This window comes from Gymnogyps californianus, chromosome 10 (assembly GCF_018139145.2).
Source record: "Gymnogyps californianus isolate 813 chromosome 10, ASM1813914v2, whole genome shotgun sequence".
Lineage (NCBI taxonomy): Eukaryota > Metazoa > Chordata > Aves > Accipitriformes > Cathartidae > Gymnogyps > Gymnogyps californianus.
The window spans coordinates 17,857,383-17,884,646 of NC_059480.1; the positions used below are offsets into that span (position 1 = coordinate 17,857,383).

Sequence of the window (27,264 nt, forward strand, 5' to 3'; positions counted from 1 at the left end):
ACCAACCCTTTGCAGCACCCCAGTGCCAAACCCCTCTCCCCTGTGCACCCCCCACTGCAAGCAGGCTGCCTGGCCACCCTGCTGCACTGCAGCTGGGAAGCCTCGAGGCTTTGCCTGGCTCAGGGACCCCTCTCCCAAGGGGAGCTGGAGATCTGCTGGGAGAGGGGACACCTGGCAAACACCAGCCCCATCTAGGGGTGAGGAACCAGGAGCAGGACAGCCCTGGAGATTTTATACTGGTGAGTCCCAAGCAGATCGCATGTCCCGTAAAGAGGCATTTCAAGCAGCACCTCATTGGGGGGGAACGCACAGTAAAAAATACAAACAACTGCGTTAAAAAAATAAAACCAAATCCAGCAGATTAAAAAACAAAAACCCAACCTAAAAGAACAAATCAAGACAGAGGCTCGGGGGATGCAGCCAGAGGGCTGAGCCTTCACCTGACAGGTCTTGGGCAGAAGGCAGCTGCATGCAAGGCAGGTCCTGGTGCCACCAAAGTGAGGTCCCATGTCACCCTTAGAGGAGGACGTCCCCCTGGTAGGACAGACCGGCAGCATGAGGAGGAAGCGGGGTTGGAAGCCTCGAGGATCTGCCTCCACCAAAAGCCCGACAGCACCAGTCCCCTTGTGCAGCTGCCCTGGAGGCAATGCCCTCTGCAGCACAGGCTGCGGGCGGAGGGCAGGGAAAGCAGCTCAGCACAGACGACAGAGAGGTGAGGCAGAAATCTGGCATTTTCACCCCTGCCACCTCCTCTGCTCTGATCTTGGAGTGAGAGCAACGGCTCTCCGGCAGTGTCCCAAGCCAGCTTTGAGAAAGGGAGCTGTTAAATGTACAACCAACCCCAAACCCCCACCCTCCCTCCATGCACACTACCCCCAGCAGCAGGACAGGGGATCGGAGGACTCAAAGAGCTGATTCCCCCCCTCCAAGGTGTAGACACGGCCAGAGCTTCCTAGTATACAGCTGATGAGCAGAAAGTGCTGACCCCCGAGGGGATCCTCCCGGGGAGCAGGGCACAGGGTCTGGCAGCACAGCCCTGCCTGGTCCAGCATGACCAACTGCTCGGAAAAGGCCCCTGTTCTGCCTGCAGGACTGGCAGGAGCAGCCGCCTTTCCCCAGGCAAAGGCATCGGGGAGTGTGAGCGGTACCTGGAGCAGACCCGGACGATGGAAGATGCCCCTTCCCCAGCCCAGCACTACTGCACAGGGGAAAACAGATCCCTTCGACAGCTCTCCAGGCCTCCTGACAGTCCTCCTCATCTCCAGTCTGCGTGGCTCAGTCTCTGGTGATGAAGGCCACGCACATAAATAAACCCACGATCTGCTCCTCCACTGCAACATGCTCATGTAGCTGCCACCACCTCTGGCTGCTCCAGCTCGTCTTCGTAGTCCGAGACGTAGGACTCCATGCTCTGCTTGGCCAGCAGCTCTCTCCGGGCTTGAAGCCGCTTGCAGCGGGGACAGCAGGTGGATTTGAAGCAGGATTTGTGGTAGCAGGCTTTGCACTCTGCGGGGGAAAGCATGGCTGAGAGCTGGCAGAGGCTGACACAGACTGCCTGACGCTCTGCACCCCGGGGAGGGATGCTCTAGGCTTGTCCAGAAGGACATTTCAAACCAAAGCCATGGCAGAACAAGCACCAGAAGCAGGGGTCCAAGCACTGTTCTGGAAGCAGCAAGAAGTCACGCTGCAGGGTCCCTGCACCGGCTTGCAAAGCCTTTGGGAGCACGGGCGGGAGGTTGTCTGCTCCGCACAAGGTCCCTCCCCAAACTTTCCTGATTCTCTAAGGAAACAGTGACTCTGCCCCAAGTTTTCTCTGGCACTGCGCCTGCCAAACCAAGGCTTGCATGTTGTCAGGAGCCATTTCAAGCCAGTTCACAGGCTGGTCCCAAGCTGCAGGGACAAGCTCTGCTTGGCCATTAGTACTGGGCATTATTGAGGATGACTCCTGAAGGGGCCTGGGGATTTCTTGGCAGGCAGGAAGGGCATGGAGACAAAGCCTTCAGTCTCTCTCTGCTCTACAAGGTCAGCTCCAGCCATCCAAGCAGGGGCAGGGGAGCTGCGTGCAGGCTGCAGCCTGTCCTGTAACCACAGCAGAAGGGAAGCCAGGGCTCCCAGACACCCACTCGCTGAAGTCACAACCCAACTGCCTGCTGCCACCAGGGCAGGCAGCACACAGCGTGGTCAGGAAGGGGCTTACACGCGCCACTGCACCAGCAGCTCTGGCCAAACACCGTTACGATGCTGATCTGCTGCTGTGATAACGTGGTGCAGAGACACAGGCCATGCACAGAGGCACTCCGGTCTGGCTGGCTCTGGCTCTATACTTCTCACTAGCACAAATGCCACTCAAACTGGAGGCAGACCTTGGTGGACCCAGGGTCTGTCCCCTCCCTGTTTCTCCCCAGCATCTCACCTTCACATGTCCTGCACTTGTTGAGCTCAAAGGGGAAGATGATGTCGCCGTCATTCTGGCAGAACTCACAGATGAAGCCTTTGGCTTGGCACAGCTGGAAAGAGAAAAGGTGAGGAAAAAGCAGCTAAATGCTCCTCATCTCCCTGGCAAGCAGGGCAGGAGGTAGAGCGGAGCAAGACAGCAGGACACAGTGCCCTGCTCTAACGATGTGGGACAGCCCTTCCCCAGCATGGAGCACAGCAAGGCAGAATCAGCATGTGTCAGGGGTTGGGGAGAGCCAAAATGGGATAACAAACATCCCATACGTGCTGGGTAGGAGCTCTGTGGAGCAGGCAGGAGCAGTTAGCATTGAATCGGTTAATTTGGTGGCTGCCCTGCATGTCAAAGGTCTCCCCATCGGTTATCTTTGCAGCAAAGCCTGCTCCCAAGGGTGCTCCTGAGGGTGGGGAGCTGTGCAGGAGGCAGGCGAGGAGGCCTTACCATGCACTTCTCAACGTGCAGGCTGCCTGCCTTCAGGAGCTCCGTCAGGCGAGGCACCAGGTCCCCTTTCTTCGTGGCGCTGAGGTCACTCAGCGAGTAGAGGTGCAAATCCTCCGTCAAGTGGCCAGGCACCGCATCAAAGGAGTCTAGGAGGCTGGAAGGACAGAGAAACCAGAGGTCAGAGCAAAGCAACTCCACTAAGCCCCCTCTCTGCACTGCTTCTGCTTTCTCTCCCCCTCCACTCCCCTCTCCCCCAGTTGCTCATTGCACAGGCTGCACAGATCCCCAGTGCAAATTGCACGGGACAGATCCAGGACAGCGAAACAGCTTCATCTCACAGCCTGGGACTCACTCTTTAGCTAGCCGGCACGTCTTAAACATGTTCTTCATGTGGAAAAGCTGGATTCGCAGGAGCTGGAGAGGAAGGGGGGACACAAGAATCAGTAAACAGAGCACAGTCCTTGGCCAAGCAGCTCTGCCCCGTTTCCTACGCTGGTGAAACGACCGCTGCTCCTCAGCTGCTGCTCCCCTGCTACCGAAGTGTTTACACCACGCAGGGCAAAGTGAACACAACCACTGTCACATGCTCCAGGAGATAAACCAAAGCCCAGCTGGATACCAGGCAGAAATTCCTTTTGAAATTCCTACGTTATTGGACAAATAACAAGAGGTGAATGGAAACCCACGGTGCTGAGGTTTTAAGCCTCAAAAACTGAAATATCCGCTTCTCCCCAGCTTCCCTGGAATACGGTTTACAATTGGCAGCCACCCACCTCACCCAAACCCCACTCAGGAAGGCGTGGAAAGGGTCTTACCCACACTTGGTTGAGAGACTTCACTTTTCGGTACAGGGCAGGATTGATATCCTGCACGTTGAAGAGCGGGTCACTCCAGATCTTGCTCAGCAGGTCTTTGGAGAAGTTGCTCACGTAGTACTTGCTGAAGTCCCACTTGCGCAGGATGCGGCTGGGGATGACCGTCTGGGCATTCTCGTGGCAGCACTGGCAGAAATACTTCCCCAGGTACTCACAGTACCGCAGCCGCTTGATGTAATCTGGCCAAATCCAGGCAGACAGGGAGGTCAGCCGAGGCACGGGCTCTTCCCAACCACTTACTGGACTCCCAACATTGCTCAGTATTTCCAACAAGCAAGGCAGTCTGCCTTGCCGGTACCTCCTCCAGCCCCAGGGCGCTCACAACTGGGATCTGCAAGCACCCCTGCCAACTGCAAAAGCATTTGGGACCACAGTCCAGTCTCATGCAGCCACATCTACCTACACATTCAGGAAAGACAGCTGATCAAAGAGCTCTGCAGCTGTACCCACAGCAGAACCTTCTGCGAGCTTTAGAACCCCAACAGATGACTTTTTGCCTTAGAAGAGTCAACATCTGAAACGCCCTCCAAAGGACAGGCTGGCTGCTCTTTGCCTCCACCAGCCCCATGACCTTCTGGAGAAGGAGACTCCTCTGTGGGTGGTGCACACCAATGTGCAGGCAGAGCTGGCAAAAGCAGCATACCATTTCCCCAGTGACCTTGCGCTGAGCTCTGCCACCACCCACCCACTCTGCATCTTCCCACTTGTTCACAGGCTCTTCCACACTCTCCAGCTATGGGTCAGGGTCCCAGCACTCACCAGGATCAGTTCGGATGCCACAGCCTGCACACCGGTAATTCTGCTTGGCCACGGCCACCTTCCTCCTGTCCAGAGACAGAAGACAACATGCATGAGTCCAGCCCTGACAGCACCTGGCACCAGAGGATGGGCACTGCCACAGGTCTGGATGGCAGACATGCCACATGCTTTGCCACTTAAGTATGGACAACAAATCCAAGGGGAAAAGCCCTGATGTGCCCTGGTGCACACCAAAGGCACCGACCGCAAGCACTGGCTCCATCTCACAGCACCAGCGGCCGGTGGTGCCCACCGCGGATTTACCAGGCTCAGAACAGGGAAGCCCCGGCGGTCAAGTGGGAAGGAGAGGATAATCAACCTTGATGTTGATGGAAAAGGGTTGGAAAGGGCAGGTCCCCAGAGAGCCCTCGGCCGCATGGGTCCTTACGTTGGGGCTGGGTGAACGTTGAAGATGATCTGTGGTCGTGGTGGGGCCCACTCCAGGTTTCCGCGCACCCGAATCCTCAGCTTGTAGATATCAGCATGTTCTCCGTCGTCAGGAGAGATGGGCAGCGAGTCGGGGATGGGCAGGAGCTGGGAGAGGCAGGCAAGAAGGTCAGATACCTGCCTGGTACCACAAAGGCAATGCACCTGGCTGGCTTGCCAGAAACCTGCAACTACAGCCCTCTGGAAAACTGCCAGGCACCGAGCTGCTGCTCCAGCTGAATGCGGGCTGGAGAAGGGATGTCCCCAGGGATCCAGGCACTCTGCTGTAGGAGGCTGTGGTGGCAGAGCCCTGCTTGGCTGCACCCAGCTCCAGAGCCCAGACAAAACCCTTCCTCCAGCTCCACAAAGGGATCACCAGGACTAGCAAAGCCCCTCGGCAGTGGGCTGAAGCCAGGGGTTCAGGGAAGATCAAATGCAATCGGTGACCAGGGACTCACACCCCTACCTTCTGCGGGGCGTCATGCTCAGGGACCAGCCACTCCAATTCAGAGGCAGCTGGGAGCTGCATGCCCTCAAACTGCTTCAGCAAGCCCATGGCCACGGCCTCCGCCGAGTTGGAATTGAGGAAGGAGTGCGATCTAGACAGCGAAGGGAGTGGTTAGTACCGGGTCTTACAGCTGTGCCCTCCTCACAACCCCTGATGCTGGTCCCAGGTCAAGCCAAAGATGCTCCCTTCAACTCTGGTACCTTATTTCTGCACTGCTACACAGGCTTAAAATGGATATATATGATTGATTTCTGTCTTTGCAGCTTCCCCCAAGCAAAGCTGGCTAATGGCACAACAACAACTGTTCAGAAAGGCAAGCAAAATGTATCTTACTTAACAAAACCTGGGCCTGTTTGCAGGGGAAGCTGCAAAGTGAGAGCCAGTGTCTGTACAAGCCAGAAGTGACTGCCCTCCCAATACGAACCTACTCAAGAAGCTGCCAAGCGCGGACACAGCTTTGTATCTCACCCAACGAGCAGAGGGATCCCTGCATCCCAAAGGGGTTTTGCTTTCAGAGCATTAACACAGCAGCTGTGCTTAAAACAGGTTGTGATTCACCTCCTCACAGCCCCCACCTCCCCACGCCAGGGCAGTACTGGGAAAGGACGGAGCAGTTCACGTTTAAGCTGCTGCTGCACTGCACAGAGAGTTTGTGAGCATCGCTGTGTGCCAGTGGTTCCACCTCTGGGTGACAGCACAGCAGCAAGGGTTGAAGGCGAGCAGCGAGGCAGCACCATGTAGTTGAACTGGCTGTCCCAGCTGAGAGGAGGGAGGCAGGGGAGGCTCAGAGCCAGCAGCAAGCCAGGAGCCAGTCCAGATGCTCCAGGTTGTGCCAGGTCCTCTCCCCAGTCTCCTACCTACTAGGAGGTATGCGCATCTCTCCTGACACCAGTCCATATCGTATCTACCTCATGTGAATATCCTGATCATCCCAGGTGCTGCTTCCCAAATTTCAGACTAGGACCCAGTGCCCCACTGCTAAGTAAAGGGAGGGAAGGAGGGAGGGATGTCCACTCCAGTGCAAAATAGCAGCTGATGTACGTGGAAGAGCAGAGTTGGCAGGAAGAGGAACTTGGTAAGATGTCTTGCCATGAGTTGAAGACGTACATGGACTCCGAGGAGAGAAAGGACTTCCTGCTGGAGTCTGGGTTCCTCTTGATGTCTGCATCTGAATCACAAACAGACAAGGTGGAGCAGATGGGGCAGTGCAGGGGAATACACTCATTTCAAACCAAAGCTTCACTGTAAAACTCATCAAGCTGTCCAAAAGCATGTGAACTACAGCATCAACTTCTACCAGTGACACGGAGCAGCAAGGAGAGGTGCAGTCTGATCAGTTGCCTGTCAGAGTTACAAGGGAAGGACATGGTGGGATGCTGTGACAACAGTGAGCCTGGGATCTGGGGGAGACAAGTGGCTGCTGGTACAGGTCACACACCAAGTCCTAGCAGTGACATGGCCCGAAACAGTACACACACAAGAGCTAGAAGGGCAGGACAGCAAGGTTAGCAAGAAGGTTTAGTAGCTCTCTACACACAGTATAGACGCTGCAGGGGATTAGCAATGGGATGCAGAGCCCTTCTCTCTACTTGACTGCAACCTGTAAGATCAGACGGTGGCCATGCCACAGCTTGTCAGTGACTGCACAGCCGGGGCTGGCAGCCTAAGCCCAGCACTCCAGAGACACATCAGCATCCACGCAGAGAGCGGGCCAGCAGCCACGGGGGCCAGCCCTCTACAGAGGCCACAGACCTATCTCCCGAGGTCCAAGATAAGATGCAGGACACTGGCGTCCTGCTCCCTCCACCCCTCCATCAGCTGCCCAACAGCCCCCCAAAGTACCCAGCGGTACCTTCGTCACTCATCTTTCTTTCACTCTGGCAGGTTAAACCCTGACAGAGAATTCATCTCAATGGTGGAAGGACCCTGGGACAGGAGACTCTTCCAGCAGTACAAGGCAGGCAGAAACCCTGCTTCATTGCAGACAGACTCCCAGAAAAGGGGAGGAGGGCATGCAAGGGGAAAGTACTACAGGTCAGGACAGAAGAGAGGCCAATGCCACAACCTTCAGCCCAGCAGGTCTCCTGTTTTGTACCTCTGGGGAGCTCTAGGAACGGGGTCTGCAGCGACCATACCACCCCCAAACACAGGCTTGCAGCTCCCCCCGACCCAGTGGCCCAGTGCCTGGCTAGGGGAGGTACAGCTCGGGGTCCCAGCTCCTCCACCCCAAGCAGGTCGGCTACGCAGACCTGCACAGAGCCCATCCGATCCCGGCCAGACACCAACCACACACCAAGGCCAAGGGAATCACAGCCCGGCTGAGTGAAGAGTGCCACCCCCCGGGCCGTCGGCTCCCCTAGGAAGAGCGGGGCAGCCCCGGCAGCAAGGGGAGCAAGTCCTAGTCCAGCCTCTAAATTTACAGACTCACGCTAGTGGAGTTCAGCATGGATGCTTGACCCTCCCTGTTTGACATCCATTGCTAGAAACAGGCACAGGAAAGCATCCTAATGCTAAGGAATCCACATATCTACATCATGCGAACAGACTTCTAGCTGCAGGAAACAGGGAATTCAGGCAAACGTAGTGTCCTGACCACATAGGGCACCAGCCAGACATACCTGCCATGCTCTGGTGCCTTCGGCTCTGCGCAGGAAGGTGCCGCATGGTCCTAGACTATGATGAACATGAGCAAACAGCGGGGCACACGCAGCACAGTGTGGGCCAAGTGGGGAGGCAGAACCAGCACACTTAGGCACTGGCATGGTCTCAGGGATGACAGAGGGAGCCAAATCTGACCCAAGGCTCCCACGGGGCCTAGCACTGGGACCCTGTTGCTGCTCGCTTCCCAACCTTAACTGCAGACACTCTCCAAAAGCCTCCAGTTAGCTGCCCAAAACGCCTCTGCTGCCAATGCTATCACCAGGTCGGACAGTCCTCAGGAGGCTTGTGAACAGCCCCCAAACCCAAGGACGTCACCCCAGCCCCCATATGCCAGCTTCAGGCCAGGATGAGCCCCCCTGGATTAAACCCCTGGGCTGTAAACACAGGACACAGCAGGGCTGACGGGGAAGCTCTGAGCACCAGCATCTCCGGCAGGAGCAATGCGCTGGCGCCGAACACCTGACAGGAGAGAACAGCAGCAGCCCACGCAGGCTGTTCCCTTGCTAAAGCACACAGGGAACACATGAAGGTTATTTAAATGCAGCCAGCAGACCAGAAGGATTATCTAGTAGTACTGTAAACAATAAAAACACTAAGCAAGACCTGGCTGCATGCGATCACGGTGCCCAGGGCCTCCAGCGTGAACAAACTGCCTCTGCCTTTCTCCTCTCACTACTTCTCCCTTCAGGACCTTCTTTCTGGAAGGATTCTTCTCCAAGTCAAGTCTGAGCAGGACGGGAAGGGTTGGCCGTGGTTCGGATCAGAGCTACGGCACACCAGCTCTGCCAGGTCAAGCAGGATAACGCTCCCCAAGGTACCTGGGATGGAGACCTGGTCCCACACTGTAGAGGACTCTGCTCTCATCCAGCCCAAGCTCAGCCTTCAGCAGCTACAGAGCCACAAAGCTGTGCCATCGCCCTGCCAAGCCCTACCTCAGGCAAGACAGGTCCTCACCACAGCAGGCATGTTTGGTATATCCAAAATACTGCACGGCAAAACGCCCTGGGGGATGGAGCCCACGGCAGAGCTCCTCTGCCTCCTCTCTGCTCCATCCTGCCATATCATCCTGCCATGGCTTTTCTTGCCGACGTCTGGATGATACTGTTCACAGTTCCCAAATCAGGCAGATTTCTGAGAAGTGTGCACGTGCACACACACACACACACACACCTTGCACATACACGCACGTGTGCTGCAGGGGAGCACTGCGGGGTACTACCTGAGAACAAGGAAGCCATTGACACTGAGAGGCCGTTCTTGGACATTTGAATCAGGTTAGATCCATCGTTACCATCTGTATAACATGGTGATGACAAAACAGTTGACTTCAGTGCTTCGGCCAGGCCAAAGAGAAAGGGCACAATACAAGAGCAGCACTCGCACGAGAGAAGCCCAGAACTGAATTCACACACCCCTCCATGGGCTTCAAAACTGAGCCCAAAATCTAGCCCTCAATGACCAAAAGGAGGGCTTTGCTGTCAACAGTCAAGAGATGAGAAGTTTATAGCTGGAGACTAAACAGCTCCATCTTCTTTTTAAAGTCAGTGAGATGGAGGTACTGCTGAGAAGTCAGTCATCCACCTCAGAGGATGAACAAGGCTCTGAAGGAAAGGGACACCCAGGGACCCAGACAGGTCTCCTGTGGGCAATAAGCTCAGCCACCCAAGCTGCCAGGAGCAGAGACTACAGGTATTACAGGTCAAGATGTGACCAGTGCCCACCACTGCCACCCAAGAGATAAGTGGTCAGAGCTATGGCTCCTTCTGCCTGGGGAGAAGGAGAGCAGGATGGCAGCTCTCCCACCTCTCTCTAGCTGTGACAGCCACTATGTGGACCAGGCAATGAAATGGAAATCACCTGCCAGCCAGAGGCACTGAATGCTAGAGGGTTACAGAGAATTTCGAAGGAAAGTCATGCCACCACATGAGGGAAACTGGTTGCTCTGCTCATGCTCAGAATTCAGCCATTTGTTTGGGAAAAGCCATCCTGAAGGCCAGAGGGACACGCTCTTCTTCAGCGGGACTGACCTCAACACAACCACACCAAGGAGAAGTCTGTCTCTATGCAAGAAGCCAACACAGCCATTCCCTCCTACCTCGGATCTCATACTCTTCCACATCCTCCGTGGAGCCGGAGTCAGAGAGCCGCATGGAGCCATGGGAGCTGAACTGGGACCCGCTGTCTGTCGCCACAAGACCTGGGAGAAATGCAACACAGCCAGGTCATCAATGGAAGTGGTCTGAAGGGTCACTGACAGCTAAGGGAGAAGTTGATAGCCAGGTATGGCCAGGGCAGGGAGGGATGGAGGTCATGGATGGAAAACACTATGGGTTCAAAATGAAATTACATTCCATAACTCAGCGCCAGCAGCACACATGTGTTATCAATGTACAGTATCAGTCCCATTATGGTCTTCAATAGCAGCAGAGTTTCACAAATCTCTGCAGCACCTTGGTAGCAATATGATTGTTTCCCACGAACAGGCAGGAAGGCAGGATGCTATAAGGACAGGCAATAGACAGAAAACCCACATCCCACTAGCTGATGAGCCCAAAACACATCACCCACTGTCTGAGCCCATCTCCTGGCAGGTCGGGAACAGGTGCTTGGTGCGGATCTGCTGGCGCCGAATGCGAATCTTTTGTTTAAGCTCCTGGATCTCCTTGTCGCTGTCTTCGTCCTCCTCCTCCAGCTGCCGGCTCATCATGTTGCATTTCATCAGCTCAATGGCAGCGATCAGGGACTCTGAGATGCTGAAGTGCGCATTCTCCTGCAAGGCAAAAGCAAAAGCATTCAAGGCTGTACCATGGAGAAACCAGGAAGACTTGGTAAAATCTTGTTCCCTGCCTGTGACAGGAAAGAGCTTATTACTCATGGAGGGTGGTAGAAAGACCTTAATCCCTGTCGACCCCACGAAACCTGACTCTTCTATGAGGACCTAGAAACTAAAGCCTTCTTAAGCACCAGAATACTCACAAAACACAAAGGGCATCCTACGAAGAGGATGTGCAACACATCCACTCTGGGGAGTCAGCACATGTCCCTGAGGAGGCCTAACATGTTGCAAAGCTGCTGTGTATATGCTGGATGGGCAGAACCTGGCTGCCAGACACCACTGAGGAACTCAACGTTGAAGTTCTGTGCACAGCTCTATAGCAGGAAATACTATGGGATTACCTTCCCCACGGAGGGAAGTATCACTGAACCTGCAGTAAGATATGTTCTCCAATGCACACAGGCTGCTGCTGCCTCCCTCACCTTCTCCAGGTCTGCACAGCTGCCAAAGTCCTGCTCAGAGAGGTAGCTGATGAGGGACTGCCCTTCCGAGGGTCTTCTGAACATCCCTTCCCCTGAGCTCAGGTACTGTCCAGAGTCTACAAAAGCAAGAGACAAACATATGAGGGAGGGACCTGCTGCTATCCCATGCTAACGAGACCTGCTAGTGCCCAACCAGCATCCAACAAGCAGGTGCCAGAAGCTGAGGCCACCACAGCCGATGGAGGAGCCTGACCAGGAGCGAGTGTCCTCGCTGAGGCTGGCTGTACTCACCGTACTCCATGTAGAGGGAGCTGGGTGTGCTCAGTTCACTGCTCTGGGTGGAAGCAGAGACCGGCCCTCTCGCTCCGCCTGGATCGCCGTGGGACTCTGGAACGGAAGACAACACCAGGCATACATCAGTGTCCCAGAGGTGCCCAGCCATTGCACAGTGTGAAATGAAAGGGGCTCAGCATCACACAGGCAGGCACAAATGGATGGGAAGCAAGGAGGGACATCTTCCTGCTCTGTGCCATGGCTGAGGGCAGGCCCAGGCGGGGACAAAACTAGAAGGGCATTTCAGGCAGGAGAGGAGAAGGGGAAAGAAGGAGAGAAGCTCATGAGAGCCATGGAGCAGTCAAGACCCGAGCCTTCCTCTCTTTACCCCCAAACAGAGCTGGGGGACACACCAGGCCTCTGCCAGCCCCTTCTTCCTGCTGGAGCATCTCAAGGGAAGAGTTATCCTCCAGGGCAGAGAGTCAGGAGACAAGGGGAAACCTGAGCAGCCGAGGGATCTGTGGTGCTCCGAGCCCTGCAAAGCAGCCTGGACAACAGTTGAAGGAGGCATCTGAAGGACATGCTCTTGCTCAGCTAGAAGCCAGGGTTCCCTGCACACAACCCTGGAGCCTGGGCTGCAGTGCTCAAGGTGACCTACACAGGCTGTGGGCAGGGCTCTGCCCCACGCACGCACTGTGGTGCAACTCCCTGCCGGGCTGAGCCGGCGCGGACTGCCAGGAGCTGGCCTGACCAACAATGGCTGGTGCTCTGAGGAGAGCCAAGGCCCCGGGGAGCACCTGGATGGAGCAGCTGGGTGACGGAGGACTGCTGAAGCAGATTGAAAACACCCTGACTGGAGCAGGACAGGAGCATACCGGTGTGGACGCGGGGCAGGCACCGGCTGACATCCCGAGCACAACAGAAGGGCAACCCCATCCTCTCAATCTCCTACTCCTCTTTGCTCCCAGCTTTGTGCCATAACCCTGATGTGGCTGGAGGCTCCTGAGCCCACCAACGCCAGCATCTCCCTGCAAGACCATGAAGTGGCAGCCACCAGGATGGGGACCAACCCACCCCACAGGCTGGGTGACAAAGGAGACCTGTCGGGGTGGGAGGCTGTCACAGCTAATCACTGCAGCCTGGCAGGGTATCCTGCAGCCACCTCAATTCTGCTGAAAACCAGCATAGAAACCACCTCGTTATCTCCAGCCTGGGGGGATGCCACGTACAACAGAGCCTACTGCTGAAGGGTAAAGTGAGGCCGTGCTTGCCATCCTCTGCTGGAGCAGAACACTGGGCTGGACACGTCTGAATGCGCACCACCTCCAGGAAGGAGCCTTCCCAGCCACAGAGCCCTAGCACCCAGATGTGAGCTCAACAAACCCAGTGCCGCTGTTCAACAGATGCAAAAGAAAACAGCCCATTTTTTTGAGCTGCTGACTCTTTCTGCATGTGGGGCAAAGGGATGGCAGCACCCCAGCACCTCTGCTCAGGGAGAAACCTGCCCTGAGCCCAGAAGAGCACCTGGGAGTCCTGGCTGTGGATGTAAGCACAGCTGGCTGGGACGCAGCTGAACTCAGCCAACATCAGACCCCCCCGTGCCACAGATCCACTAATGAAAGGAAAAATAAGATGTTCAAGCCCATGCCTGCTTAGCTGCCAGCCCTTATTCGCTAGGTGAGAGACAAAACCTCTCCTGGCTCCCGAGGCAGCGGGGTGGAGGGAAGGGCAGGGGATGCAGCTCAGGGACTCAGTGGCCAGCACTCCCTAATGCCATGCAGGGGAGCCCTTCTGAGTCTGGTCCACTGCGCCCAAAAACCAAGCTGGGTTCTTCAGTCAGGTTGCATGCATAAACCGGACCACGCTTCAAAGCACCAGCTGGGACACAGGGAAGAAAGAATTTTTTTGGTTTTCTAAATGGACACTAATGGGTTGATGGAAATCCTGAACTTGATGCAATGATCACTAATGAAGGGCTGTTACGCTGGCTCCCAAACCTGCCACTGGATCTTCTATTATAATGGTGATATCCCTGAGGCCTCCTGGGCAGACAGAGGAGGAGGACAGCGTTAAGGGAGAGAAAACAGAGACAGACTGGTTACTACTCAGCAAGGACCTCCACTTCTCCCATGAAGGCAGCACCGGTGGGGCAGAATCCCATAAACTGGTTGTCCCCTCACATCCCACTCCCCCCCACCATGCATTCACCCACTCAAGAGCACAGGAGGACCCAGCAGGTTACCAGTAGGATGACATCCTACCAGTTGGATGAGCTCAAGCCCCAGCCCAGTGCCCTGCCATGGCCCCATGCCCCAGCCGGGCAAGGCCAGTGGGGAAGCAGGGTGGCTAATGCCACAGCATTGCTGCCATTTTCTAAGTTTTTGGTGAAAGCTGCCAATACATTCAGGGAAACAAGATGTCAGCCCATCACTCCAGTGTGGAGCAGGAAAGCTAAGGGCAAAGACTAAATTTCCCAACCGCTCACCCACTGTTTCCCTCGCCGACCTGATCCATGGAGTCAAAGGGGTGGCCAGCATCAGCCTCCCGGTACCAGGGACTCCCACACCCCAAAGCCATCCCAGAAAAGCTGCCCCATTACCGTGCAACTTCCCCGAAGCCACATTAGTGTCGGAGTGCGAGCGCATGTGGCTCTTCTTGAGGATACCCTGCGGAGCTGATGACTGTCCCTCCGAGAAACTGGACCGGCGCAACAGGCTCAGGCCCCTGCTTCCACCTCCGCTTGCCCCCTGCTCCCCCAGGGATGAGACCGAGTCCAGCTTCTGGGAGCTGCTGGAGGAGAAGAGTTTGGAGCTACTGCTCTTGGTGCTGTTGGTGCTGGCGCTGCTGCATGCGCGGCCCCGGCGCCCCAAGTTCCCGATGGCCAGGTACTCCGGCCCATCGTTAACATCGCTCTGCGGATCATCCTGACTCCCCGTCCAAGTGTCCTCGCTCTGGCTGGTGGTGCTGGAGCTCATCTCGCTGGCTGGAGAGAAGGGGTCTTTGGATGACGGGACGTGGAAGCGGGTGACAGAGCCGGGCTGCTCCAGAGGGGACCTGCCCTCACTGAAGGAGGAGGACCGGGTTGATGGGCAGCGCTCCTGAGGCTGGCTGGCGCTGGAGCTGACGGAGTAGCTCGCTGGTCTCCTGTCTGGACAGAGGCAGGAGCAGGATGTCACACACCCTGGCACAAGCAGACCACCCTACAGCAATAAGCTTGTGGCTTCACACCAGTATGCCCACCCACCACGGGCAGAGGCCAGGGATCTCCCTCCCATTGCAGGCAGAGATCTTCTTGCACCCATCCACCACAACGAATCCAAGAGCAGAAAAAAAGGTAAAGTCTTTTCCAGCTTTATCCTGAGCTTCCCAGCCCACCCTCGTTACCTGAGAGGCCAGAGGAGGCTGGATGGTGGAGGCTGGAGAAGGACCCAAAGCAGCGCTGCTGTGCGCAGCCTGCAGCTGGGACATACGGGGACGCGGGGAGAGCAGTCAGGCTCTGACTCTTGGTCACCGGAGGCGAACCGTCACTCTTCCCGATAAGCTGAAGAGAGGTGGCATCATTAATAAATCAGCATTTATGGGGCTACACGTCAAAGAAGCAGCAACGGAAAGGAATCGATCTGCGAGTGCCTGGTCACCAGCCAGCAAAGGATGCAGCAGCCCTCGGGTAGGAGGATGGGGAGGGAAAAACGTGGCAGCACAGTAAGGAAGGGGCTTTTTGTTCGCAGCTACGTGGCAGGCTCCCATTGGGAAATTACCAGGCTCTCAGTGAAACGATCCAGGCAGCCCAGCGCCCCAGGCAGACGGCTCTCGTGTCCTTCAGCGTTGTGGTCACACATCTCTCTTGTCCCAGCAGAAGGACCTGATGCGCACAGCGATGGCAGTGACGTGCCAGCCAGCTGAAAGAACACAGCCCCCATTTAACGAAGCCTCGTTAATTGCCTTCCTCTGGGGAGCTCTGTGCAAAGAAAGCAGCCACTGTTCCCTCCTCTGGGGAGGGGGCAGCTGGCACGGGGCTGCACGGGGGGTCACTGGCATCACCAGCAGGAGTGGGCACCCAGGTGTCCTGGGGTGCTGCTCAGCCCCTCCGAGGATGGCTGTCCCTCATGACCAGGCAGGTCTGCTTGCTGGCCCTGAAACCTGGGACTGTTGGAGAGGGCTTTAGAGGTGCCTCTTGCAAGGAACCGGTCCTCAGGTCCTCATACTCAAATCCTCGATGCCAGCCAGAACCAAGGTGCCCCACTACAGGCTCCACACAGCCATCTCCCCCACCCTGACCCCTGCCAGGCTCGCGCAGACAGCGCAGGGACCAGTTCACTGCTCTCCTCCCCTCTTGGAGCTCCTTTTGCTACTTCCAAGTTCAGCCCCTTCTCCAAGGGCTCCGTGTGACCTGAATGAGACCTCGCATGAGCAGCCACAGCCAAGCAGCATCTGGGGAGAGCCAGATGTAAAAGCCGGGATCTCAACTCACCATGGAGGTGTCGATCTGAGCCAGAAGCCTGGGGTTGTTCTGCTCGACAGCCTCCAGGCACTGCAGCATGGCCGTGACGTGGGCGTCACTGAGCAGGAAGGCAGTGTCTGGGGAGAGAAAACTGCTGCTCGGGGGGGGTCCCTCTCACCCGTGTGGTTTGACAGCGCTGCTTGCTCTCACACAAACCACCTTTTCTGCCGTCCTCCCTCACTCCCACATGGCTTGGAAACACCACCAGCTAGGTATTTTCCTAATAAGAAGGAAAAGGCCCATTTCTCTTTACCTGCGTAGAATTTCCTGATGTACTGCCGGTTCCCCAGGAGCGGTCTCAGCTGCGCCGACAGGCAGTGGCACTGCAGGCTGTGCTGCAGCCACAGCTGCGCAATGGCCTGGTCCTCCGGGCCCTCTGGGTCAGGCTGGCCACTCTCCTGCAGGCTGATGAACTGGAAAGGGACGCCAGGCACAGGTTAAGGCACGCAGAGGCAAGCAGGGGTTGTTCCACCGCACGGCTTTGGTCCCCCTGATACCGGCAGCTTTCCAGCGCCGGTCACCATCAGCAGGAAGGAAGACATGTCCCGGCAGCTCCCCAGCCACCAGGGAGGCAAAAGCACCGGGCAGAAACAACGCTTCAAAGGTCAGCCAGCGACCAAAGTCCTTCGACAGCCACCAGCGCTATGAATTTCTCTTGCATGCTCTCCCACCCGTGTGCCTCACCCCTGACCCGGTGGGACCCCACGCTCCCAAATCCAACCTGACCCCAGTGGTGACGGTCATGTTCTTGCTGACACATTAACTGGGGAAGGTTACAGCAATGCCTGAGCTGCTGCAGCTTGAAGAGTTGGACTGGAGTCACATCCCATGTCCCCCCAGCAGCAGGCTGGACATAGGGACCCACCAGTGGCCAGCCCCTTGCACCCATCCATGGCGGGGACCACGGATGTCAGCATGGGGCAGCCGAGGACCTGGAGCATCCCCGTGTGCCAACGGTCAGCACAAGCCAGGAACGGGAGAACCAAATGCATGGTGAAGCCACAACCCAGAAATGGGACAGCCCAGACCTTTAGAGATTTGCACAGACACACGAATCACCCCTGCACACACACAAGTGCTGCTTGTGCCAGTTCCCTTGGTGATGCCTGTTGCACCCGGCCGAGCTGAGCTGGAGACTGGCCTGGGAGAAATAAGCAGCCAATTGTCTCAGCCCAAGCCACGCTGAGGTCCCGGGATGTGGCTTGTACACAAACACACGGCTGCTTCAGCCTCTACAAGCTGTGGAGCCACTTTACCCACAGCAGGCCAACAGCCAAGGCGCCGCTATCGCACCGGTGAGGCTCACAGCCCAGCTGCCCTCTCCCCTCCCTGCTGGGCGCACAAGGCCACCCCACCAGAACCCACCTTCTCCAGGTGATGAGCAGAGCTGGGACTCAGCCAGCGAATGTCCTTCACAAACTGCCAGTAATCCTTCTGTCTGCAGCACACCTGCCCGGGACAGGCACAGTTAGATACCACCACCCAAGTCCCAGTTAAATGACAACATCCTCCATTAGCCCCTTGCTACCATGAGAGGACAGCCCCTAAACCTGGCAAGACAGGCCAGAAAACAGGCAGAGGAAGAGCAGCACTGCTTTACAGAGGAGGCACAAAGCAAGGGTATAACACAGTTTTGTAGATCAAGGGACCAAGTCAAAAAACACTGGCATGACGTAGATAAGTTGTCTCCTGCCCCTCCCACGGTGACCTCTCAGTTGTGGTCAGCCCACAAGTGACCAGACAACAGATCCCCCAAGCTTCTCTTCTTCCATCAGGTAAGATCCCAGCCCCTCATACCGTGGAGACAGGAGAGGTCTTGGGACAGGGACAGGACGTGGCACTGAAGGGCTCACACCCCTGCTGCAGTGCAATAACGATCCCAAAGGCCAACTGCAGCTCATCAGTGGATCGCGGAGCAGAGCCTGCACCTCTACTGCCAGGCAGGCAAGGGCACGCAGACAGGAGGTGGGAACAGACCTCAGGTGCCAGCTGCACCTACAACAAAGTGTGTTTGAGGGCTCAGCTCTGCCCGAGTCCTCCCAACCACGCTGTGCATGGCAGTGTCACGTATGCATCCCTGGTCCTTTGAAGGTCTGCCAAGTTCAACCGAGTTCCCACGTCACCGTTCCCATTCCTGCCGGAGCGGGACCTGGAAGGGAGCCCTGACACCTCAGCACCGCACAGAGTCAGACCTCAGCGAGGGGACACAAAGGGCAACATGGAAACACATCCCAGCAAAACCAGCAACCATTGCCGTCTTCTGATGCAAGCCACCACTGAGGACACCAGCATGGCTGAGCACCCCAGGTAAGAAATTTGGCACTGCATTTCTATCAGCTCTTTGCTGCTGTTTGCCTCAGCTTTATTGAGACAATGAGTTCTTTTTTTCTTAGTTATTCTTCCCGTTAAAGAGGAACTGCAGCAGAGTTGCTGTCGTCCTCACCACCCTATTGGGTGTAAAAACAGCCCCAAAATGTCTCGCTTCACCAAAATGCTGATTTTTTTTTTCCTCCATCTCTATTTCCTCTTTCACAAGCATCAGAGGAATGGGTTCTGTTTTGTGGTTTATTTGTTTTGGGGGGTTGGTTTGTTTTTTTAAGACTAGAGAACTAACATTGCAATTTTAGTCCTCTAGACTGAATTGGGGTTTTCTGGACAAATAAATAAAATTCACTCAAAAGTTTAAAAACCTCTTACCCTAGTTCTCTTAACATGTACGTGTGCATTTTTTCACCTTTTTTTATTTATTCCCAGTTGTAGGAAAAAAGTTGGTAAGAAAATAATAAGTAAAAGGAAGTGTTTCACTGGAGCAACTATGAGAAAACTGCTGTTAGGAACCTGTATTTTTACAGACCTCCCATTGCAGCTCTTATAGCCTGACTGGTGTCACACGTGCCCAAGCAGGGGAGACATTTCTATGTGAAAGAGCTGCCTTTTCCTATAGTGAAAGCATAAAGGCAACACACCATCCTGCTTTGCAGGTCTAGCATGAACTGTTACCAATAGACAGACAAGTATAAATCATTTAAATCTCACTTCCTGAAGCCTATTAATAGCATGTCTATCAGAAGGGAGCACTGCATTCCTCACATGTAAAAGGTAGCTTCTCTCTCTGTGGATCTCCCAAAGAAGGTCCCTGGTCCATGCCACTGGGGACTGACGGGAACAGAGCAGCACCGTAACGAGTGCTGACTGCAAACTTAATAAATCCAGGGAGCAAAGCAGCCCGCTGGGATGACCTGCCAGCCTGGCTCTTCCTGGAGGCTTACTAGCTTGGGTGCAGCATTGCATAGGTGCGGTTTTTCTGCTCCTGGACCCAGCTGGCCCATGCAAGCTGCCTGGGGCTCCCCTGCATCGCTCTCTTCTCTGCATCGCTCTCTGGGTGGCAGAGCTGCGGATGGGAAGCCTGCCCCCAGGCACACCCTGCAGACTTGCTTCAACTTTCCATTGTAAATTAATTGTGCTGATAATTGCAAGCTGAAGGGGAGATCTTCAGGCCTCTGCACACACGTGGGAAAGAGAAATTCTTCCAGGCAGCCATGGAAGGGGGAACGGCTGGGTAAGCAACTGCAAGGCACGATGAGAGCCTGGAAAGAGAGATCCCATTCACGCAGAGCGTGGATTTGGCTGCCAGCTCCTGTTAACACAGCTAACCAGAAACAGTAAAGATGCGAGGTTTCTCTTGCCAGACCTTGCTGAGGAGTTGTCCAAGTGCAGACGATACAGGGCTGACTCATTGCAAATGCAACTTTATCACTTGGCTGCCGCAGGAAGTAAGGGGAGAGGGGCTGGCCTCAGCACGGGGGGCACAGGTATTTAGAAAAACCACATCAAAGGTGGATGAGACAGAAAGAACATGCGCCCAGGTCCTTCTGACAACCACAGCACTTGCCAGGCAAGCTCAGTCCCTGCTTCGATCATTTCCCACACTGCTACAAGCAGTGTACCCACTCCGTGCTACGAGCACTGAAGCGAACTGCAGCAGACAGGACTGCCCCACCTGCTCATGACAGGCACCGAAGCTGCTACAGACAGACAGCAGTGCTGGCAGGACAGAGCCCTACCTTGTCGTGGATGAGCCCGTGGTAGAGGATGCTGTGCATGTCTCTGCAGAGCCGTTCCAAGCCGCCATACTTGGACCAGACATTTGGGTTGCTGGTGGACACCAAACCTTCCACTGTGGTCTTCAGGTTGCCTAGCAGCTTCCAATGCTCCTTCCTGCAGAGGAACACAGCAAGTTGCATCAGATATACAGCAAGAGGAGCTTCGAAACAGGACCACGGTATTGCACTCTCTCCAAGGAGACTCTGGTCAGGCTGAAACCTTTGGTGGTCCAGAGGCTAGCAAAGGTGAGCTAAAGGACTTTACACCTCCCTGTGGTCTCCCATGCATGGTTTGTGGACAAGAGGCCGTATCGTAGTGATTCTTGTGATGACTGGTAGCCACCGCCAATGTGGTCTCAGGAGACAGCCAGAACAAAGACTGATGGCTCCTGCAATATACCACTTGCTTAGTATGGGCCAACAAAGCTGGAGGGCATCTTTCCAGCCAGCCTCTTGCTTGCTTCACTCACATGCTCTATCAGAGACCGTTCAGAGCAGCAGCCCGTCAGGAGTACAGCAGCTGTAAGGCAATGGCATGATGTCCACCATATCTAGTAGACACTGACCGCGCTGCACTCGCATTTACAGAGAGCAATACTCCCCGAGCAACGCACACCGCATCAAGCACTCCAGCACCGTCAGGATGCAGAGGTGCTCCACTCCAAGGCTGGTAACTCTTCATCTGCATCTCCATCTGTACAGCTGCTCTCTGGCCGCCGAGCTGCTGTAGGCGCAAGCTGACTTTCTTGCAAAAGCGTTCCTCATGTTCTGGACAGAGATTAGCAAACTGCAAACTGCAGGTGTACTCTAGAGCTTGCACAGCATTTCTTGTCGATATCATCCCCCTCGGCTACTCTGCATACAGCAAGAAATCACCATTATCCGCCATAAAGTAGGAGTGACGGTGCAGAGAGGTAATGTTATTTGCCTATGCAAAAGCAACTTTGGGGAAGGAAGCTTTGGATGACTGAGGTCCCTGCTCAAGCTGCTTGACAGCATTGCCAGAGGAACAGCAGCTGTCAGAAACATGTATTCAGATAGGAGCCACTCTCTCAGAAGCAACAAGAATGTTGCAAGGTATATTTGGGGGTGTAACTGCCAAAAAAATATGCCTCTGCAGGGTTTGTAACAAAAGCACCTGAGGTGACAGCTTAGAATGAAAGTCCAACCTTTCAACTGGCAAGAAACAAGCCAGTGTTTCAGCTGTTAATCCCTCCCACAGCCAAAAACAAACTGGATTTGCAAAGTAAAAGGAAAAAAAAAAAGGAAAATAAATTTCAAACAAATAGTATTATTTAAAACTGCTCTCAATTTCATCCCTTGTGGATGAAAGTGTGGGCTGCACACTTCTGCAGCACAGAGGAGGACAGTAAAAAGTAACATAATCCTGGTATTTAAAACCATGCTTTTCTCGCCAATATTCTCTTTTTGAGACTTGTTCGCTATTGCCAAACTGATTAAGTGAACAAGCAGATCATCAAATATTGGCTCCACTTCAAGCTCCCCATCTACTCCCTTCGTGAGGCCTCCCCAGGGAAACTTCACCACTTTCAGTGCCCACCTAAGCTTAAACCACGCAGAAGCCAACCCATCCCACCAGCAAAGCCTGTCACCCCGACAGCACAGGAGCTCTAAACCAGAGCTGCAATGCATATGGAAGTAGGTATATGTTTATGACGTACTTAGACTAACAAGCATGGTCAGGGCTTTATCTCAGGAGAGACTGAAGAAGAAAGCACAGATATAAATCAAAGGCAGCTACCTGAAGGAGATCTGACTTGGGGAGACACAGAAAACTGATCCAGCTCTTCTGAATTTATGGGCTTTTCTCAGCCCTGCCCTGAGGGATGCAGATGCTCTTTGACCGGGGACTGGCAATGCAGAGTCTGAAGCCACTGAGCTCAAAACTTCACCAGCTCCCCCCGCAAGACATTTCTAATACTCAGAGTTAGGAAATGCAAGTGAAAGCTCAGCCACGCCGTTGATCTTCCAAGTCAGTGAGTCAGGGGAACTCCCTCCCGTGCTATTTCATGCTATAAAAAGCAGGCAATGCACACAAGGATGCAGGGGTAGGACACGCAGAGCTGTGCCTTTCTAAATGAACTGTCTCATTAAAGGAGTCGTGCATCTTCCCAGAGGTAGGAAACCAGGATCCAACAGACTGGAGTCACAGCTCCCTCCTAGCACAGGGAAACTAAGGTTAAGCAATCCTCGAACAAAATAACCTAAAAATGTTAAAACATTGAACTCAGAAGCACATAGGGAATGAGCGGCATAATGAAAGCACCTTTGCAGAGGTGATGCAGAAGCTACGAAAAGTGAATTAAAACCCTGTAAGACAGTAAGGATCCCATGGGACTTGTTGGCCCAAAGCAATTCACAAGTTGGACACACAAGACCCTACTGATACCCAAAACCCAGCTGTTTCTGGGCTGGAACATGGTGCATGCTGAAAAGCATACAGTGACACAAGGTCGAAGAAATGCAGACCCATATAGTTGGCTGCAGGTGGCAGGGAAATCGAGAGAGCGCAGCTAACCACATTTCAGCTTTGACCAGACTCATGGGTTAACCCTGAATTAGCAGCAGGGTTTGCTCCCCTCCCATTGACAGAGCCTGAGCTTGGGCTGCCAGGAGGGATGGAGAAAGCCTGAGTGGCAGCTGCCCTCAAGTTCCCTGTTTCAGCAGGTGTTCAGAGCAATATTAAGAAATCTGCTTGTTTTTTCCTGAATAAAGAGAATTCTCTTCTGCTAGTGCTAAAGCAACTTACCTGACACAGGGTAAGGCCAATTCATATCACATCATGAAAACACCCTGACTTACAGGAAGGGCAAAGTGAGCAACACACCCCAGGCAGGTCACAGTACACGAGCAGAGCTTCCCCTGCAAGAACCACACATGCTTCTGCTCTCCTGCTCTAGCAGAGCCTGGTTCCCCCAGCCAGAAGGGCCAAGGGTGTTTGCAGGGGCCATCACTGGTGGAGCACCGGTGAGACCTCAGCCACATCCCTCTCCTTCCTTAAAGACAACCTCTGATCCAGCCTCCAACTTTAACCACCAGCTCCGTAAACTCGGCGCTGGGTCTCCTTGCTTTACCGCCACAAACTCTATCTTCAGGTACAGCAACATGAGCCTGCCGTCAGGAACTGTCCCTTTTGCACTGGCGTGATAAAAGACAGAATCCGGCCTTGGAGCAAGAAACGGCTTAATGCTGCTGCTGCTGACAATGACAGGGAAATGCCGCTTGCTCTCCCAAGGCTTTCTCAGCCCCTCCATGCCAGCAAGGGTAGGAACTTCTGTTGGTCCAAGTCAGCAAAGGTGGCTCACAGCAGAGGCAGGGAGCCATGCTGCTGACTCAGGTGAATTTCTTCATTTAAAATAAAACCAAACCCTAGTTACTTTCCAAAACAGAATCACGCAGGTAGCTAGTATTAAAAAAAAAAAAAAAAAGCAGCTCATCTTTCTTGCAAACAACATCTGCTGTGTGTCTCCCTGTGCTCTGCAGGAGGCATCTAGCAATGGCTGCTTGAACCCTGTCCTCTACCTGGAGGAGTCTCTCGATCCTTCTTAGCACACTAAAGAGGTCGGGCTGAGGATGCCAAGGTCGTGGAGGGACTTCCGCCAGATCTCCAAGGACAATCCTGTGCTGGCTGTCGGTTCCTCCTGCAGATCCCGAAGGCGCCACGTAACCCACCACTGCGCACAGCCTGCTCCCGCCTCGCTGTCCCCAGGTCTCCCAGACAACCAGCAGCCCCTTCCCTGGGCTCCCCCGCCTGCTCCTCCGGCAGGCGCGGTACTGCTGGGAAAAGGGATTAAAAAAAGGCAGGCTTCGTGCAATTCATCTGCAGCCGTGGGGAGTGGCTGATGAGGCAGAGGAAGCCAGAAGAGCTCTGCCAGCCCAGCAGGTCAGCCCTGCAGTGCCCGGGCAGGGAGAGCCGAGCAGGCGGGCTGGGAAACCAAAACGCAAGGTGGCTTGCACTGGTACTAAAAGCTTGCACCGGTATAAAACAGGGGGCACAACCACAAAGGGCTCCCCCAGCAAACGCAGCCCAGACCCGCTGCTTGCTGGAGCACTCTTGCTCTGCACTGGCAAAGGATGAGGGAAGAAAATAGGGATTAAAGGTGTTTTTTAAGCCTTCTCCCAGCATGGTAGTTTTACCTGCTCATCCTGGTGAAGCCTCGCACAAGCAGATGACCACAACCTGTGGACCCAGGATACTGTCCATCGGGCTTCGACCTGCACAGGACCTGCCCGCGACAATCACGCAGGCAGCCAGAGGCAGCAACAGGCAGAGCAGACCCCCACGGCAGCCCACCTCCCTGGGACCAGCCGCTTACCTTCCTCCATCGCTCCCAGCACAGGTTCCCCTCAGGGACCCTCTCCTCTGGCCCTGCTGTCCCTGGAGGCCTTGCTGGTGCTGGAGCCGAAGGTGGCAGCTCTTTGCTAACCTGCCCGGCTGACCACCAACCCCTCTGCTCCCCCCGGGACTGCTGTGTCCCCCACACCACCCGCCCGCCGCTCCGAGGCACTGAGCACCCTGCTCTCTGCCCAGCAGAAGGAGAGCACTAACCTTCCTGCCATGCCTCAATGGACATCGGCGTTACAGCCCCTGCTCCCCGATGCATTTCAGACCCGCTGCTTAGGAGGAGAGACAGCAAAACCCAGCACGAGATCCTCATTTTCCTCTCCTGCACCGGCAGAAGGATGGACTTCAGCAAAATAACTTTTGCTTCTGCATTTCCCATGATCCATGGGAAGATGGATCCAGTGACCTCTATCCTATCGCTATCAGTCACAGCCACAATCTATAGTGAAATGGCACCTCACCGGGAATTAAAATGCTAAACCATTTGCACAAAGGACAACGAGGCTGTGCAAGGCCCATGCCAAGATCCTCCCCAGTGCATCAGTGACGGCCAGGAGAACAAGCAGGCCCCCCTGTGTGCCAGCACCAGAGGGGATGACGCCCTCCTCATCCCCGGGGGAGTGCTGGGGGTGGCACCACATCAGCCCTATTAGTCACACGATGGTACAGTCTGGTAGTGCAGGATTTGCACTTGCAAAGGCAAGGAAATGCACAAAGATGATTCTGGAAAGAAGAAGAAGTGAATGCAGTCAATTTCTTTTACCTTTCTGAACCTGCTGGGTCTGAAGCATTAGCTAAAGAGGGAGAATAGCTCGAACCGTGCAAATCAAAAGGCACCCCAAAACTGCGCTACAGCTTTAAAAGCACTGGAAGCGTTTTCCCTGCTGATACTGCTAGCAGGCTAGCGGAGCCCCTCAGATAAGGAATGCTTCTCTCTCATATCAAGTTTCAGCTGCTCCCTCCTCCCCAGCCAACACTCCCATTTCCATCCAACATCCACCCTGTGCTTACGAGCACCAGGGCAAAACCAAAGCACAAAGCAAAGGCTGAAGACATGCAAAAACGTGAAGCAAATAGGACTCGCCATCAAAACACCTCCAGGGAACAACCTCTGCTGCTTTTATAAATGCTAACAAGAAAAACCATGCCTAAAGCATAAACGAAGACCACGCAGGCGAAGCCACCGCAGCACGGCCATTCTCACCGCCAGCCACGCGCAGGCACAGGGCCGCGCCTTCAGAAAGAGAGAGAAGCTGAAGATTTCTTTTCAGCGCCTAGAAGGGGCGATGCAGCCGACTGCCAGGAGGGTAAGGAGACATGATCCAAAAGCAGCAAGCTGCAGAGCCACCAGGACGGCAGCGCAGCATCAGGGCGGGAAGGTTTCGCCCTTAAGCACAAGGTGCGCGAAGCAGAGGCTCGGCAGCTGCTGCCTTGGCCACGGCTGACGGAGAGTTGCTGTCTCCACCATAGCGGAGACAGAGCACCAGGTACTGAGGGCACACATCTGTGGCCGTCACTGCCCCGCCAGCGGCCAAGACACTTGCCTGGGCCAAGGAGCAGAGCGATGTGCTGGCCCCGGGTGGGTGATGGCGGCCACGCACTGCTCTGACAGCCCAGCTCACCGTGTGCTCCCTCCCCACGAGGGACCGAAGCGGGGGCAGCCAGCACGCTCTGCAGGCGCTGATCCCCACCCTGCACGGGGGGGGGGGTTTGCTTCTTCCCAGATCACCCCCATGTACCCCCGCATCTGTGCCCCGGTGCTGGGTGTGCACACACACTCCCACACACGCCCACGCAGCACATGAGCTCCCCAGGGCCATCCCGGACACCCCCGCGCATCCCTAGCACTTCCCAGGCACCAAGCGCACACTAGCACTGCTGCCACCCGTGTTCTTGCACGCACATCCCGCGCTCCCTGCCGTGTCCTAGATAACTTGCACACACGCCCCGTTACCCCACGCGTGCACCCCCCTGTGCACACACAAGACCCTGTCCCCACGCGTCTCTTGCCCCTGCTGCCAGCACACACGGCGTGCCCCTCAGCGCACACACGCTCCCCCACGCCCCCGGCACAGACACACACGCAGAGCAGCGCGCCCTGCCCACCACACCCCTCCCCATGTCACGCCTCCCCCGCGTGCCCACGCAGGCCCTGTCCCCCGGTGCACCCACACCTCCTCAGCGTGTCCTGCCCCCGCACACGCACACCGCCGCCGTGTCACACACACGCACACGTGCCGCACCCCCCCCGGCGTGCCAGGCCTCCCGCACGCTCGTGCTCGTGCACCCTGGCGCGTCACGCCGTGCCCCCACGCGCGGCCCCACCTGCTCTCCGCGCGCTCCTCGCGGGGCCCGACCTCCATCCCGGGCGCGCGCAGCCCCGCCGCCGCCGCCGTCGCCGCCCGCTGCCCGCTGCCGCGACACCGTCACGTGGGGGCGAGCGCCCGCCCCGCCCCGCCGCCGCCGCGAACTACAACTCCCGGCGCGCACCGCGGCTGCCCGGCACCCTCGGCGCGGCGGGAGAACCATGGCTCCCAGCAAGCACTGCGCGCGGCCGCCCTGAGGCGAGGGCCGGGCGCCATGGCGGGCGTTTCACCTCAGT

General features: G+C 55.6%; 1 protein-coding gene across 3 annotated transcripts; it reads right to left on the minus strand.

Annotated features, from left to right (window-relative positions):
* Positions 1 to 877: 877 nt before the first annotated feature.
* Positions 878 to 20,404, minus strand: RUBCN (rubicon autophagy regulator). 3 transcript variants are annotated; one of them, XM_050902368.1, is made up of 21 exons: positions 20,258 to 20,404; positions 17,559 to 17,642; positions 16,447 to 16,606; positions 16,164 to 16,270; positions 15,077 to 15,233; positions 14,292 to 14,840; positions 13,690 to 13,734; positions 11,711 to 11,806; positions 11,420 to 11,535; positions 10,730 to 10,931; positions 10,257 to 10,358; positions 9,381 to 9,455; positions 6,608 to 6,668; positions 5,459 to 5,591; positions 4,955 to 5,100; positions 4,528 to 4,592; positions 3,709 to 3,947; positions 3,246 to 3,307; positions 2,894 to 3,047; positions 2,414 to 2,507; positions 878 to 1,506 (listed from the first exon to the last, which is right to left on the minus strand). In XM_050902368.1, the coding sequence occupies exons 1-21, from the start codon at positions 20,294 to 20,296 to the stop codon at positions 1,343 to 1,345; spliced, it is 2,850 nt and encodes a 949-aa protein (XP_050758325.1). In that variant the 5' UTR covers positions 20,297 to 20,404; the 3' UTR covers positions 878 to 1,342. The 3 variants fall into 3 exon arrangements, with proteins under 3 accessions (XP_050758325.1, XP_050758324.1, XP_050758326.1); XM_050902367.1 differs by lacking the exon at positions 9,381 to 9,455 and having other exon boundaries at positions 20,258 to 20,349; XM_050902369.1 differs by lacking the exons at positions 9,381 to 9,455; positions 13,690 to 13,734.
* Between the last annotated feature and the right edge of the window lie 6,860 nt (positions 20,405 to 27,264).

Bases quoted from the DNA above. Each gene is read 5' to 3' on its own strand.
- RUBCN (XM_050902368.1), bottom strand. From the start codon at position 20,296: ATGCACAGCATCCTCTACCACGGGCTCATCCACGACAAG. The intron at 17,643-20,257 runs GTAGGGCTCTGT...TGTCCCGGGCAG, and splicing joins ACGGGCTCATCCACGACAAG to GTGTGCTGCAGACAGAAGGA. The intron at 11,536-11,710 runs GTGAGTACAGCC...TTGCTTTTGTAG, and splicing joins CTCCCTCTACATGGAGTACG to ACTCTGGACAGTACCTGAGC.